The 17,257-nt window shown below is 46.1% G+C and overlaps 1 protein-coding gene across 1 annotated transcript in view; it reads left to right on the forward strand.

Moving 5' to 3' along the window:
• The first annotated feature begins 497 nt into the window (after window positions 1-497).
• slc7a5 (solute carrier family 7 member 5) overlaps window positions 498-17,257 on the forward strand; it is a 29,838-nt gene continuing 13,078 nt past the window's right edge. Inside the window, exons 1-2 of the mRNA XM_063196934.1 lie at window positions 498-1,059; window positions 10,364-10,489. Coding sequence (XP_063053004.1) covers window positions 498-1,059; window positions 10,364-10,489 — 688 coding nt within the window. The remainder of the gene's footprint in view (window positions 1,060-10,363; window positions 10,490-17,257) is intronic.

Raw genomic sequence — 17,257 nt, forward strand, 5'->3', positions numbered from 1 at the left:
GACTATAAGATCTTTATGAATTTCAGTTAATACTAAGAATCTGATTGTTAAATACCATAATGCAAATTGATAATGGTTGAAAGGTAACTTTTCAGTGATTAATTATTATTACCTCGCATGCATGCATTCAACCAACTTCACTTCAAAGGCATTCTGTAGCATACTTTACATAGAACTACAGTCTACCGGAGGAGGGCAGTGCATGCCATACTACAAGCACTTCACTGAAGTAGCGTAGCGTGGCGGAAGGCAGCCCATGACGCACCTACGGGAAAGCCAAGCCTTGCTAAGCCATGATGCTCCTAAGCTCTTTAGAAGAGGGAGGAATTGTGCTTTCTGACTCACTTCAGAACACGCTGCCGTCGTGAATTGTAGAGTACTGCTGGTGAGGAGCATCCGAAAGACCCTACCCATCGACCCGGAGACCAGAGACATCGTTTCAAGGCAGAAGGCAGAAGAACCAGCGGCGGCGACCTGTGCTGACAAGACAGGACACGATGTCCGGCTTAAAAAAGAGAAATTCGAATTCCTCTGCGAGAGATGAGGAGGACAACCAGGTGACGGAAAAGATGCTAGGAGAGAATGGCAACTCGAATGGGACTGACGGATCGCCAGCCAAAACCGCCAGTGGTGTAGGTGGTGAAGAAACTGTTGTCTTACAAAAAACAATAACTCTGATCAACGGCATTGGTATCATTGTCGGTACCATCATCGGCTCTGGCATATTTGTCACGCCGGCTGGTGTAGCCAAAGAAGCAGGGTCTCCCGGTGCATCCTTGATCGTGTGGGCTGTGTGTGGGGTGTTCTCCACCGTGGGTGCTCTCTGCTACGCTGAACTTGGGACAACCATCACAAAATCGGGCGGGGACTATGCTTATATTTACGAAGTGTATGGGTCTCTTCCCGCTTTCCTGAAATTATGGATCGAGTTGCTGATTATTCGCCCGTCCTCCCAGTACATCGTGGCATATGTTTTTGCCACTTACATTCTGAAGCCCATCTTTCCCGAGTGTCCTGTTCCGGAGGTGGGGGCGAAGTTAGTAGCATGCTTGTGCATATGTAAGTATGTTACGTTATTTTATGTCTTGTTTAGTTTGTAACAAATCACATGGATTCGTTGTTAAAAGTTACTGCGAAAGTAAAGTGCACTTCACGTGTGCGCTACTGTAAACGCTTCCCATAAAGAGGAAGTGGTGCCATGGCGGTTACACCTCGTTTACACACGTTTCCATTTTTAGCTTGCAATCGTTTGAATGGGGGCTGAACAATTACACGTTAATAATCAAAAAAACAAGGGTAAAACAACTGGTCTTTGAGTTCTCTGTTCTCCCGTAGTAGTGATGTTGGCTACCTGTGGTCCTCTCGCGACGGCGGCTCGAGCGTGGTGAAAGCCCCGCAATGGATTTCATCATCTCGGCATCTCGCGCCCTCATTTATGCAAATGATGTACAGCGTGCCGCTCTGCTGTGGGACAATGACATTGACGAATGGCTGAATAATTTTGAAGAAATTGTCTACACGCACGTTTTGGCAGCACTTCTTGTTTCTAGAGATTCATGTCCTTGAAGACTGTCTCAGTGAGCATCAATGGCATCACGATGCAATTTTAGCATCATCATACGACTAGAGTTGGACAACGCTGCGTTAAACACGTGGGTTTTACGACATCACACCACACACCCTGCTAGGTGTAGAAGTTGCCAATGTCAATGTTATTTCATTCCACAAGGTTGTGATTTGTGCTGGCGAAAGTAAACGTTGGAACAGGTCCCGGTATTGCTTGAAGCAGTCAGTGCTCTGAAGTGCGACTGCGTCGACCATGCTGTGAGTGATGTCTTTTTGTCGGCAGGCTGAACCACCTGCTTTAAACTGAGGATTAAGGTTTTACCTTCAGCTTATACATTGTCTCATCAGTAAGATAACCAATGCTCTAACTTAACACCAGCCATCTAGCCAAATGCTGGTGAGAGATATGTTAGCTGATAGAAAATAGAACTTATATCCACTTTGATTTCCTCTTAATTCCAACTATAATCTATAATCAAATTGTAAAACACTTTGATAATGTCTTGTTCTGTGAAAAGCGCTGTAAAATACACTTAACTTACTTAACTTACTTAAGGCCTGTGTTTGGCTAGTAACATTTAACATTTACCAGTCAAATTGGCTAGGGATGAAAGAAGTTAATTTATAGCCCTGAAGATAAGGTATGATTACAAACCCAAGACAGCCCTCATACTCTACTCATTGGTTGGAATGTAAAATAAATCATTATGATGAACAGTAGGCTACAGTAAGCAAGTGTGGCTGCAACTTGATTGTATCAACTATCAAGTGACACTGAGGCAGGTTGGGTTGTTGTAATGTGTTTTGAGATGGGTGCAAGTGGACTAGTGTGTTCCGTATGGGTAACTTGCTATGCTATTTCCCCCAAAACATATGACTTGTAAAGGCACAAAGTGAATACATTAAATATTAACATAGCCGTGTGTGTTTGCGGGTGTTGCCATGGGCAAAACAATTTCACACTGTGGCTGAAGACTCACGCGACACACCATTTGCCCTCCTCACGGAGACATTCTGGCAAGTGTCACCACGAGTTTGTATGCTGCTGAAAGAAAAGAGACCAACTCCCAGTCCTTCAGGCAAGGTCTTTCACAGCCAGGGGCCCCCCAAACTAACACACACCAGCACTTTGTCCGTCTACAACAGGGCAGGCACTTTATGAAGCAGCCCAAAACCAGGGCTCGCCCGTGGGGAGAACCTAAAGGGGGGGGGCAGGCATCCCCGTATTTAACGCTGTTGCCTGCAGAACTGGGGACTTCCCCCTTAACTGTTTCCCTGAGTAATATGTCCCTGTTTCTTTTTAAATACTCACATGTGTAGTCAAGGCAAACGCAGGCCTGTGTCAGTTAAGCGCTATGAGGGCTCTCTTGAGGTTGGATACCTCAAATGCATTCGCTACATGCACTGTAATATGAATACAGTATGTTCTCTCTTTGGGTGTAGTTTTTGTATTTCAGCATATATCTTGGAGGTTTCTTTAACGTCATATTTAGATGGTTGTATGTAATGTAATGTAATTATTGGGGGGGGATTGGTCATATCTATGGTGCACTGGGTGTTTGTGGTGGAAATTTAGACGATGGAGAGTGATGGTTGCGGTTAAGATGTGGAGCCGTAATGTGTTCATTGAAGCAGAGCTAAGCTTACTCCGTTTGGGGTGTGGTTCATGCACACAGACAGTACTCACATTGTGCTGGAGGTGTAGACGTCTGTTACTCAGAGCTGTTAAGTTTTGGATGGTCTTGGCAGTGCATGTGTGGTGTAGGTTTGGCTCGAAAAAGTTGGGGACATTTTAATGGCAAATTGTCCAGATATGCTGTTTTTGCATTGTATTTGTGAAAAAGTGGTGGGGACAAGCTATGTTTATCTCAAAAGTGGTATGGACATGTCCCAACCGTCCCCCCCTAAAATTACGCCCATGTGTCTGTCTACTGTAGGTGTGTGTGTGTGTGTGTGTGTGTGTGTGTGTGTGTGTGTGTGTGTGTGTGTGTGTGTGTGTACTGCACCAACTGCACCAACCGTTAATATGAATGGAAGGCAATGGTAGGGCCCCACAAAGATATTAAGGTGTGTGTGTGTGTGTGTGTTTATTGGACCCCTTGAGTGTGTGTGTGTGTGTGTGTGTGTGTGTGTGTGTGTGTGTGTGTGTGTGTGTGTGTGTGTGTGTATATGTGTGTGTGTATGTGTGTGTGTATATGTGTGTGTGTATGTGTGTGTGTGTGTGTGTGTGTGTGTGTGTGTGTGTGTGTGTGTGTGTTTATGGGATAGTAGTGTGTGTGTGTGTATTACATGGGCATGAAAGTGTTTATGATCAGGGTCGACTAGATATTTCTCCTGGTCATATTCCGCTCTTTTGTTCCAGTGACCCATTTTCCCCCTGAAAGAGCTCCAGTAATGTTATGGGAGGGTTTTATGGGAGGGGGGTGGAGAGGAGTGAGGTGGGGTTGGGGGTGGTGGTGGGGGGGTTCCTGGGCTTTAGGTCTGTGGCGGGTGGGGGCGTGTGTGTGTGTGGGTGGGGGGTAGTCATGAGGCCCCCACGCCAGTCCCACGCACTCCCACTCACCCCCGGGGCAGAGAGGCAGAGGCAGAGGCAGACCCCCTGACTCGCTGAGCTGGTTTATATAAGAGACAGGAGGGCTAGCAGACAAACTAATCTCCATCAAACCCCTCATACACACATTGGTGTGTGTGTGTGTGTGTGTGTGTGTGTGTGTGTGTGTGTGTGTGTGTGTGTGTGTGTGAACAAGTTTGTTTCTCTCTATAAGAGTTGCCTTGCTCAGTACTGTGAGTGTGTGTGTGCACTCAGCTCTGTGTGTGTCAGTGTGTGTGTGTGTGTGCGCGCGACGCGTACGTGTGTGTGTGTGTGCGCGACGTGTGCGTGTGTATGTCTGTGTGTGTAAGCGTACTGTGTGTGTGTGTGTGTGAACAAGTTTGTGTCTCTTTCTATAAGAGTTGGCTTGTTCAGTAGTGTGTGTGTGTGCTGTGTGTGTGTGCTGTGTGTGTGCTGCGCGCGTGTGTGTGTGTGTGTGCTGCGCGCGCCCGTGTGTGTGCGTGCGTGCATGCATGTGTGTATGTCTGTGTGTGTAAGCGTATTGAGTGTGTGTCTTTTTGGGTGGTGGTGGTGGCGGAGGTGAGTGTGTGGTTGAGAGGGCACATTAGCCTCTGTCTGTGACTTCATTAGTCTGTGACTGCGCATTTTAGTGTCTGTGTGTGTGTTTTTGTGTGCAGGCAGTGCGAAATCATTAGGCTGTGGACTGAACATTTTTGCATGTGTGTGTGTGTGTGTGTGTGTGTGTGTGTGTGTGTGTGTGTGTGTGTGTGTGTTACTACTTCAGTACTCTGAAGTGCACATTTTTGTGTGTTCTTTTGTGAGTTCATTTGTCTGTGGACTTTGCAGTTTATGCGTGTCTGTGGGAGAGAAACATACTGTAGGAGTGTGTGTGCGTGCGTGCGTCTGTCCAAGGGCAGATTGCTGCACGGGCCTACCGGGCCAAGGCCCAGGGGCCCAAGAGCCAAGGGGGCCCTGAAGCCCAAACCCATGCTATGGAAAAAAACACTTCAATATTGGTCTATATTTGTGTTAAAATTACACTTCAAATTACTGTAAAACATTTTAAACTTTTAACTTTTTAAAACTTTTTAAAAAAATTATCAGGGGACTAGGGCTGCACGATTATGGAAAAAATCATAATCACGATTATTTTGATCAAAATTGCGATTTCGATTATAATCACGATTACACACACGCCCCCTCCCATTCCAGAGTAGCCTATCAAAAATAAATAAAGCCACATTTAAAAAAAAATCTGTTTCTTAAAATTTCAGTTAAGTTATGTAGTGAATATGATAAAATATGCCATAGGCCTACAGTGGCAAGATCTTATTGGCTACTCAACAGGCCAACTGAGTGGCATCACACTGTATTTTCCCAAATCACTTGCAAAAGTAGGGCCTATTTCAGGAAGTGGGGGTAATCACTGTGTTTGATTTGTAATATGACATTGGCAGGGCAGGGTGAGTGAAGACCAGAACATGTGTGTACCTAGGCCACCAAGAAGCTGTGGTCTGCATGATAGGGCCTATACTACACTCACAAAGCAAGGCAGCATAACCAACTTGATCAGCTACGTGTGTGCTGTCTATTGTATGATTCCCAGCTCATTTCAGTTCTGGACTGGAGATAGTGCACCTGTGAGTAGGAGAGTTAGAAGCAGGTTATCTCTGTGTTTTATCTAGGGAAAGAGAGAGTGAGTTGAGAGATCTAAGGGCTGTGCTGAAGAGCTGTCACTTTTGAATTTAATAATATGCATATGCTCTGGTCTGTAAAGTAATACTTCATGACTTAGCATGAAGACATAACCATTTAAATAAAACATAGCTTCATGATGTGTATTATTGCCTAGAGTTCTGTTAGGTTCTGCCAATTTGGACTGCAGTGCATTTGTCAAGCTAGCAAGCTAACACATTTGAGAATGTAGGAAGCAGAAGCAACTATGGCAGCTACAAATTGTGTTGAATTTCACTCATTGTAATTTAACTCACTGCACCAGTGTAACTTTACATTAGTTGTCCACCAAAACAGCTATGATATCTACACGCAGTTTTGTGTTAATGAGAAGTGAGTAGGCTATAGCCACTCTAATTGTTGTAGACAACATTACTTAGCTTATTTCGTTTGTGTTAGCATGCTAACTAGCGTTTTTTTTAGACCAGAATTAAAGCTATTTCTCTTGGTTTTCCATAATCACAAACAGTTGCTGGTCAAAGCACATAGTTTCAAAACACCTTCAGAGACTCCAGCATCATGCAATGGCTGGTTTAATGTTTGAATTCCTCATATATATCCACCATTAGGATGAAACAACTCCCCTCCACTGCCCAGCAGTCAGTGCACTGACACGGAGATTTCCGTCTCCGACTACCAGCCAGCCTGCCAAAATGCTGCCGCCCGCCCCTCTCAGTACTGTCTGCTTATTGGTTCACAGACTTATCCTCCACCCAGAGACAGTTGTCAACAATATTACTATTGGCTGAAATGTCTTTGTGCTGAGAACGTGCGAGCAGTGCACAAGTCTGCAGGTGCGCGCAGCTTAGATGGGACACTGAATTTCCTCCCATAAAATCGCGATTTTCATGTTTTATGATCGTGGCGGCCAAAATCGCGATTTTGATTAAAATTCGATTAATTGTGCAGCCCTACAGGGGACTGTCCCCAAGCCAGAACCCCCCCAAAAAAGACATCTCGCTAACATCTTCACTAAAACCCCAAAGCTCTTGGAACCTTCTGATGCCCTGGCCTGGAGGGGGGCCTTTCTTGTTGTCTGGCCCAAGGGCCCATGGAGTCATAATCCGTCCCTGGTTCTGTGCTACACAGACTGGTCATTGTTTGTGTGTGTGTGTGTGTGTGTGTGTGTGTGTGTGTGTGTGTGTGTGTGTGTGTGTGTGTGTGTGCGCGTGCGTGCGCGTGTGGCCAAGTTAGCTAGTTGGACTGTTCTGCTTTGAAGTACAGCTCTGTAAATTGCTAAGACACACACACACACACACACACACAGTGTGTCCAGATGATTTGGGAAGCTTTGTTATTCGTTCAGATCCCAACCTTGAAGTACAACATTTCAGGGTATGGTAGACATGGACAGAGAAAGCCCTTCACTCTGTTTTTTTCTTATTTTGTTTAGTTCAATTCTCAGGATGCATCAGGAGGGGCAGATTATATTGTTGTTGTTGTTGATTTCTCCACATACTCAAAAAATAAATGAAGCGGCTGAGGAAAGAGAGAGAGAGGGAGGACTGTTAAAGTTGTTATTGTCGTGATGGAAAGGGAGGCTCGTCGAGGGCCGAGGCTCCTTTTTCTCTCTTAGCATTGGTGGAGCTCTCTCCGGCCTCCTGGCTACTGTAATGATTGGGAACTGCTTGTGCAACTGATGTACTGTAGGGCTAACTCTCGTCATCTTAAATGCCCCATCTGTTTTTGAGTTATATTGTGTTTGTTGTCCTCAAAGTACAGTTATATAAAGTGTGAGTTGTCGTTTAGTCGCCTGCTGCACAAAGTAAGACGAGTTACAGTATATTGTTAGACCTACAGGAGAATTATGTATATGATTTATTTCCCTAGTACTCGATAATGGGTGTGAATTACATTGTTTTGTCGCCTAGTACGATGTACTCTGTAGTGAAGATTTTGGATTGGGTCCCATGTGAAAAGTGTGGCCCCACTCTTCAGGTTCAGCAACAGCAGCAGCAGCACCACTACCACATCAAAGCACTGTGAGCACCTGGCAGCTAACCATTTAAACACTACTTCCCTAAAGCACCACAGGGGAGTGCACTACAGAGCAGGGACACGTTTAAAGCAACACTAAGTACTGTAGCATCCCTAAAATAGAGTCTCCAAAATTGTTTTAGTGGTTTGTGAACTTAAGGTTTGTAAGACGTTGAAAGGCACTTTTGAATTGGTTTGACCAACCTCCCATCATCCCCCTCGGTAAGAGCAGGCCGATTCTACTAGATCTCCATGAATGACAGTTCTGTGTACACAAACTTGTAGTTGAAGATGAAGAATTGAAGATTTTGTGTGCCTTATTGTTTCTTTTTTGGGGGGGTTCAACTTTATTTAGACAGGACAGTGAAGAGTGGGACAGAAAATGAGTGGGACTGGAGAGAGAGACGGGGGAGGATCAGGAAATGACCCGGGTCGGGAATCGAACCCGGGTCGCCCGCGCAGCAGTCCAGTGCCTAGCTGACTAAGCCACGGCTTGCTGGGCCTTCCTTATTGTTTCTTTAATGGTTCACAATGTGGGGGTGCTGTGTCTCAGGAGGCTAGTGTGCCATAGTCTACTTATATGCAACGACCTGGCTTCGATTACTGCCCAAGGTCGTTTCCCAATCCTTCTCCATCTCCCTCACCCTTCTCATTCCCTGTCTCTCTTGTTCTCTTCTCTGAATAGTAAAGATGTAAAAGCCCTGTTTTAAGTTTTTTAAGTTGGTTAACCATCTTATTAGCCAACCGATGCTTAAACGAGTCATCATTTGTAAACGAATGAAGACTTTTGTCAACCGCTCAGACTTGGGACCCCATTACATTGCATATAAGAGGAGCGCCTTTCAGATGACTTTGTCCCAGGCCCGGCCAAAGCTGTCAGCGGCCCTGGCCGTGTGTGTGTGTGTGTGTGTGTGTGTGTGTGTGTGTGTGTGTGTGTGTGTGTGTGTGTGTGTGTGTGTGTGTGTGTGTGTGTGTGTGTGTGTGTTTTCGTGTGGTGCAGTCAGTGCAGCGTGCTTGGCTGAGGGGCCATCATGAATCACGGTGGCTCCAGCTGAGAGAGGAGAGGTGTCCCCCTCCGTCCCGACTGGGGGAGACCAGACCAATCCAGCAGCCTGCGCTGCGCTGCACTGCGGGTGATGAAGGGGCTTCGGCCTGGAATTTGCCCATTCCACAGAATTACTAGAGAAATTCCCTGGAAACCTGCGAATGCGTGTGGGGTTACTCAGTGGGAGCTTTGGAAACACCACTCACGTGCATGCACGTACGCGCACACACACACACACACACACACACACACACACACACACACACACACACACACACACACACACGGACGTGTATGCGAAAGCATGTATAGACACAGGGCATGTACACATAAAGCCTACTACTACATACACAACAAACTTAAACAATTTCCCTGCGTATAAAAAAACATAGATTGCACTCATATACAGTAGATGCAACTTATTTTGTGTAAATAGTTACACACATACTGATGAAAGTTGCTCCTGTCATGAAAACATCTAAGTTTAACAAACATCCCACAAGGAGCGGAGAGGAACTGTTTGGTTAGACTGTGGGTGGAAAAAAAAAATCTGATTTGACTTAATTTCCCAAATAAGTAATCATGGTCAATTCTGTGGTGTATAAAAACTCATTTGGCTGCAGGCGTCAGCAAGATGGGTGTAGCAGTCATAGCTTTTGGTCTGTCGTGAGCAGCATGTGGTCAGATTGTCTGAGGAGATTCAAAACTATCCAAAAGGCAAATCATCGTCTCTTGGTTCCGTGCTTATGGTCCAACTCTGATGCGTTTGGACACGCTTCTCAATAGGGCTGTAGCGATATTGTATCGAACCGAGAAATCGTGATACACAGAATCACGATACTGTATCGTGATAGAAGGAGGCAGTATCGTGGTACGCCCTTTTAAAGTTTTGTTACCCATTAGCCCAGAAAACAACCACATGATATGAAGTGATAGTGCTTCCAAGCTTCAAAATTTTCAACTTTTTAAATGTATTAGTAGCGTGTTGTCAGTTTTATTCGTAATTTTATTTGATAATGTTGGCTAATGTGAGATCGTGGGGTGTATCGAACCGTAGGTCATAAATCGTGATACGAATCGAATCGAGAGTTGAGTGTATCGTTACAGCCCTACTTCTCAATGAAGTGAAGTAAACATTTTATATGGTTGCTGATACAGTGTTTTGGTTTAAATTAGATGACTTTATTATTATTTATTATCATTTATTATTTTGAGATCACCTAATGCTCAATAAAACAACTGGCTTCATTATTTTTGCATGATCCATTTACAGTACATTAGGCCTCCAACAAATATATAAGTGCCACATTTTTTGTGGTTTCCTCTAACTGTTTTCTCAATTATTTGTTTCTCACTTTCTTTCTTGCTCTCCCTCTCTCTCTCCCTACCCCATCCCTCCTCTCTTCTTTCTCTCTTCTACCCCACCCCACCCCTCCTCTGTTCTCTTTTATCCTCTCCTCTCTTCTCTTCTCTTTTCTTATCTCTGTTAGTGTTGCTAACGGCGATCAACTGCTACAGTGTGAAGGCTGCTACGCGAGTGCAGGACCTCTTCGCTGCCGCAAAGCTGCTGGCCCTCGGAATGATCATTCTCATCGGCTTTGTCCAGATTGGCAAAGGTAACCCATACACACACACACACACACACACACACTGGAACAGAGCATGTAGCATAAACAAGCCAGGCTGACAGTCCAAAGCCATCACAAAGGAGATCCAAAAGGGTTTTAGTCGTACGCAACAGGATGTATCATTCCTCCATCTTTTAAGCTCCGAGAAGAAACACACACACACACACACACACCACACACACACACACACACACACACACACACACACACATGCATGGGCACTTTCACATGCAAACACACACACACACTCATGGACACACGCTTTCCATTATCTACAGGTCCCATGCCTTCCAGGGCTCCGGTGTGTGTATGTGTGTATGTGTGTGTGTGTGTGTGAGTGTTTGCATTTGTGTGTGAGTGCATGTGTTTGTGTCCGTGCCCCAATTTGTGTGTGTGTTCTCCCAATTTCTGTGAATGCAGCCCGATCTAAGATCTAAGTCCAGATGAGTTTTTACAGGCAGATTTGATCAACCCAGGAATGCCGTTTCGGGCCAAGAGGTTCAAGTAGTGCTTACAAGAAAGCAGTATCCCAACGTTCCCTGCACAAACAACAACACAACAACATCCTTATATAAACAACATAAGACTGATTGAATTGAATCATCGGCCTGTCTGTCTCAAAGCAAATCACCCGGATTTCTTGACATGAAGAAGTTCCCAGAGACAAATTGTGTTTAGCGTGTTGGGCTATGTGTGTGTGTGTGTGTGTGTGTGTGTGTGTGTGTGTGTGTGTGTGTGTGTGTGTGTGTGTGTGTGTGTGTGTGTGTGTGTGTGTGTGTGTGTGTGTGTGTGTGTTTTCTTGACTGATAAGCTCCACAGGCTTCTCGTTGTTTCCAGAATAAAGCTGCGTCGTTCTAATCAGCAATGTCACCAAAAGACTCCTTTTGTTTCGAGCTCATTGAAGAGCAATAAAAGGAAACACACACACACACACACACACACACACACACACACACACACACACACAAACTCATGTGCCGGCACACACACACACACACACACACACAATTTCTCTCTTTCTTTCTCTCTCACATTCACTCTCTATCTGCCGCACACACAGGCCCGCTGACAGCTTTTGCTGGGCCCAGGACAAAATCATCTGAAAGGGTCCCCCCGTTCAATACATACAATTCAATGGAAACTAGAGGTGCTCCGATTGCTCGGCTGCCGATCATGACCGGCCGATAATGGCCAAAAATAGCCTGATCGGTGATCGGAAAAACATGCCGATCAAAAAACCGATCGAGAGATATTAAATTCCTCACGCAACCATTTGCCTTTACACCTGGCGCTGCATGTAGGCGCTGGCTCTGCACAACTGCAACTGCACCAAAAGAAGGCATCTTTGTTTGTCTATAACTTTTCGCCATTCCCCCCTTCATTTCCACCATTCATAACCATATCTGCATCAACAATGATCTGATTTTCCGATCCATGCGCCGTTTACCTGACAATGTAATTTGCGATTGAGTACTCGCCAGTGAGCCATTTTACGTTATAACCTGTGTAGTTACCTCGGTCAGCACGCGACAACTTCACGTTGTCAGCACAAACATGTCAATTATTGTTTTCAAAGTTGTAATTGGCAGTCAGTCGATTAGTTTGATAGTCGCTGAAACACCAAACGGCGACAGATGTGGTTAAAACTTGAGAGAGATTCAGAACGGTAGTGGAGCACTGCAACTGTGGACGGTGACAGAGAGGGGAGGGGCTCTCCTCACGAGGCTGCTCATTTAAAGCGACAGGTTGTTTTTTTCTCGTATGTGGAAGACTATTTGATGTAATGTTTCAGTTTCAATTCAATCTTAAATAGTTTAGTTATTCTATGCAATAACTTATACATTGATTAATACTGTAGACTGTATTACCAACACTAGTCTGAAAGATAATAATAATAATAATAATAATAATAAAAATAAAAATAAAAATAAAAATAGGCCTAATAATAATAGCCTAATAATAGACATGTGCAAATTAAGATTGATTGGTTTATGGGCAGAAATGGTATTCAATAAGGATAATTAATAGGCTATTAAAAAAATAGGAAATCATTTTTGTGATCGGCAATGATCGGTAATCGGCAGATAAAGATTTTTGGTGATCGGTATCGGTGATCGGGCCAAAAAATGGTGATCGGAGCACCTCTAACGGAAACCCAATTTTGGACCCCCTCTCCACATGGGTCTGGGACAAATTACCCCTTTGCCCCTCTCTGTCGGCTTCCCTGCGCGTGCGCACACACACACACACACACACACACACACACACACACACACACACACACACACACACACACACACACACACACACACACACACACACACACACACACACACACACACACACACACACACAGGCACGACCCGCACTGACAGGGCAGCCAGAAGTCCAGACGGTGGTGAACAGTGTGCCATTGTTGGGCTTTTGTAAAAGGAGCTGCAGCCAGCCAGTTCTGGACTAGCAGGCTTTCAAGCGGAGAGAGAGAGAGCGCCGGGCCGGCCTGGGACACTGCAAACACCAGTTCTGCTCAAGAACAACTTGCTGACAGCGTTCTTAGGGAAGTGCGCGCGCGCGCGCGTGTGTGCGTGCGTGCGTGCGTGCGTGCGTGCGTGCGCGCGTGCGCGCGCATGTGTGCATGCATGCATGAACGTGTGTGTGCGCGCACGCGCCTGAATATCATTTCTATACATAGTCAGTCTTTCGCCAGGCTGTGAGTGTGTGTGTGTGTGTGCATATTTGTGAGCGTTTGTGCGTGTGGGCTATATCATGATGCATCACGTAGTATCACAAACGTACAGCCTTGCTGCTTGATCAGCAGCACCACACGGTTGGCCCGGGTGCCATGTGAAGTTGGCACGTGGTGCAGGCGTGGGCACCGGAGGGAAGAGAAGAGAAGAGAAGAGAAGGGGCCTAGGGCTCGCAGCCCGCATCACACCAGCCACCACAGGAACAGAACCAGGGATTGTCCTGTACTACTGTGTTAGTGTGTATGTGTTCTTTTACTTTGGGTTTGTGTGGCTCTGAGTGTCCCATGCTGTGTGTATGTGTGTGTGTGCATGTGACCTGTACTGTGTGTGTGTGTGTGTGTGAGTGTAAGAGAGAGACTGTGTGTACAGATATAATAGAGCAGATCAGGACAGGGTGAGAAAGATATGCAGGGAACAGAGAGGGTGATGGAGTGGGAGAAGAGAGAAAGACAGACAGAGAAAATAACTAGTTTTGACAAGGAGAGATGGGAATTGCTGTGAAGAGGAAGAAAAGAAGAGGGAGAGGAGGAAGGAATGGTTGGAGTTTGAGGTATAGAGGGGGAAAGGGAGAGAGAGATGCAGAGAGGGAGATAGAGTGTGAGAGAGAGAGAGAGATGGAGGGAGGGAGTGGTGTCATTGGGTTTCATTGGGCATGCAGAGCTGGCACACATTGATCACATCCACAGACACACAGGACAGGGTCACAGGCCGGCACATCCATTCTATTCACCACACAGACTGTAAGTAAAGAGAGAATGGGAGGGAGAGAGAAACATGTGTGTGTGTGTGTGTGTGTGTGTGTGTGTGTGTGTGTGTGTGTGTGTGTGTGTGTGTGTGTGTGTGTGTGTGTGTGTGTGTGTGTTGGCGAGAGAGGGAAATCAGTGAGAAAGAGGGCCGAAAAGAGTGAAAGTGTGAAGTAATGGAAATGTCCAGTAGAAGTGGGTGAGATAGTATTAAAGGGTAACTTCAGCCAATTTCGACATGCAGTTGTAATGCTCACACTACCCTGGACTTGTCATTACTTTTCAGCCTTTTCCGAGATCGTGGTCATTGTAATGGGGGCAGGTGTTTGTTTACATTTCAAAAAAGCATTTTTATTTATTCCCAAAAACTTCCAAAAGGTTATGCAACATCAGTAGACAACTAGCAAACAGAGATACCTTTTGGGAAAATATTTGGAGTAGGACTATGTTTAGATTTTTAAAAATGTAAACAAGAGATGCCCCCATTAGAATGGCTCATATCTTGGAAAGGGCTGAGCCAAAAAATGCATCGTCACCAGGTACTGACAAGTCAAGGGTAGTGTGAGCACTAGAACATCAAATTGAAATTGGCAGAAGTGCTCCTTTAAGCCAATGTGGTGCAAATATTGCCTGACGACACACCCCCCCCCCCCCCACACACACACACATTGTGGAGGAGAAACTTTTGTGGAGATGGAATGATGAGAGAGAGAGGGAGAGAATGTGATGGACAGGTCTGGAAAAAAAAAAAAAAATGTGGAGGGAAAACTTTTGTGAAGTCAGTACAGCAGAGCAGCGGCCACTCCCAGTCCCATGTCCAGTCCCCAGTCCCAGGCCGGGTTGGGCCGGCGGGGATCAAAGCCTCCTAAAGCCCTGCAGTAAGCCCCTCCATGCAGCCTTGGGGGTGCACAGCAGCACAATGGGCCTGGCCAGATCGCATTAGCAATACCGAGGCTCCCCGTCCCCTCCGCTCCACACACACGCCTGTTGGGTCACTGTTCTCTGACGAGATGGGCTGCTTTGCTTCGATGTTGAGATGGGCTACCAAATGGGCCAGTGCTTCTCAACCCTTTTTCATATCAAACAGCCTTAGGGCTTTTTTGCCTTTATTCTTTTGACAGGATATGAGTGGGGAGAGGGAGAGAAACGGGGAAGGATTGGCAAATGACCCGGGGCGGAATCGAACCAGGGTCGCCGGCGTAGTAACCCAGTGCCCTACCGTTAGGCCACAGCAGGGCCCTTGACCTCATCGTAAGCCTGCCAATGCCCGTTTGACCTCATCATAAGCCAGCCAATGCCCCATTGACCTCATCATAAGCCTGCCAACGGCGTTCCCTAAGTTTTAACAAAATTGACTAATACACCCCCACCCCCTCCAGTTGCAACTTAGTGCCCCCCTGTCAAGGGCCTCCTGCTACCTGGGGGACTGTACAGCCCCCAAACCTGAACCCCCGAGGGGTGCCACTGTAGTGTGTTGGCTGTAATGGCTTGGTAGCACAGCTCGATGGGTAGCTCTTATTGACGCCTCAGCCACCACAGTGCACTGCGCGGGAAAGTCTGTGCCTGTCACAGTCAGTAGCTATTGGTAGTCATGGTCAAGCATTCATGTAATCATCTTACAAAAAGACCAAAGACACACACATGCGCGCACACACACACACACACACGCACTCTCCCTCTTTCTAATTCACTCTGTATCTCTCTCTCTCTCCCTCTCTGTCTCTACTCTCTCTCTCTCTCTCTCTCTCTCTCTCTCTCTCTCTCTCGTACACATACACAAACAAAAGACCGTTGCGATGCTAAATCTGTCTCCACCTGCTTAATAAATTCAGTAAAGAATGGCTCAGGAGGACTCCAACACCAGACTCTCTGGGCCTCAACATGAGACTTCATATGACTTGCGTTGTCTTGGCTCAGTACACAGTACACACACACACACACACACACACATGCAGGCACGACACACATTCTGTGCCCAGATAAGCCTCCAAAACACCAACCGCTCCCCTCGACTCTTGGACAAAATCCCAAACCCTAACCTCACCTCACCCCACCCCACCCCACCCCACCCCACCCCACCCCACTCCACTTCATCCCGGCCTACTTGGGCTTACCCCACCCCATCTCAGGTGATGAAATGAAGCTGTGAAAATATTGTGAAAGGGGTGTGTGTGATGCAGTCTTGGCATGCTTCCATGTGTGTGTGTTGTGTGGTCTTTGCATGCTTCCACAAGTGTGTGTGTGTGTGCGCACGAGCGATGCAGTCTTGGCATGCTTGTGTGCGTGCGTGCATCTGCGGCGTGCGTGCGTGCGTGCGTGCGTGTGTGTGTGTGTGTGTGTGTGTGTGTGTGTGTGTGTGTGTGTGTGTGTGTGTGTGTGCGTGCGTGCGTGTGTGCGTGTGTGTGTGTGTGTGTGTGTGTGTGAGAGAGACTACATCTGTGTCTGTTTGTCTGTGACTGTGTGGTTGTGTAGTATGTGAGGTGCCTTGGCAAGGTGTTTTACTCTCGATGCTGCTCCTGTTGTCTTTGAACAGGTCACTGCAGGCAGGGTGTGTCAGCTGATAAGAGCAAAAGGAAACGACAGACAGAGAAAAGTGGTGAGAGGAGTGGAAATGGAGAGGAACAAACAGGGTAGCAGGAAGAAAAGTGAGAGAAATTGAAAGAGGAGAAATCGGAGAGCAGGTCAGGAGTTAGTGAGAGGAAGGAGAGACAAACAGTTGGAAAAGTGAACTGACAGATGGAAAGATAGAGGGACTGACTGAGAGATCGAGGGATTGCTACAGAGAGGCAGAGAGAGAGAGATATTTTTCTTCAAGGACTGCCATTCCCTAACAGCTTTCAATGCAAAATATGGCTTCTGTCATTTTTTATTTGCCATTTTGTGAATGAAAGGGAAAAAAAAATTAACCACGACAGAAGCCATGTTTCGCTACACAACTTGCCATGGAATACCAGTGAGCACCACGAAACACTTAGTGAGTGGCACATTCTTGAAAACAAATGTTTACGGCGGTTTTAAGAACAGATTTGGACCTGCCCATAGACGGCCATTCTAAAGCCAGTTGAGACAAAATCCAAATTGGCCAAATAACGAAGGTAGCAGCAAACATTAAAAAATGGTAAGGACCACTCTACTTTATTACAGACAATTTAGAAAAGGGGCTACATGATCTATAATGGTGCACTTGTCCTTTAAATAGCTGGATTAGTGCTCTGATTCCCACACACGCATTGACCCGAGGAGCATCAGACTGCAAGATGTTGTCA

This window comes from Engraulis encrasicolus, chromosome 4 (assembly GCF_034702125.1).
Source record: "Engraulis encrasicolus isolate BLACKSEA-1 chromosome 4, IST_EnEncr_1.0, whole genome shotgun sequence".
NCBI classification, from domain to species: Eukaryota; Metazoa; Chordata; class Actinopteri; order Clupeiformes; family Engraulidae; genus Engraulis; species Engraulis encrasicolus.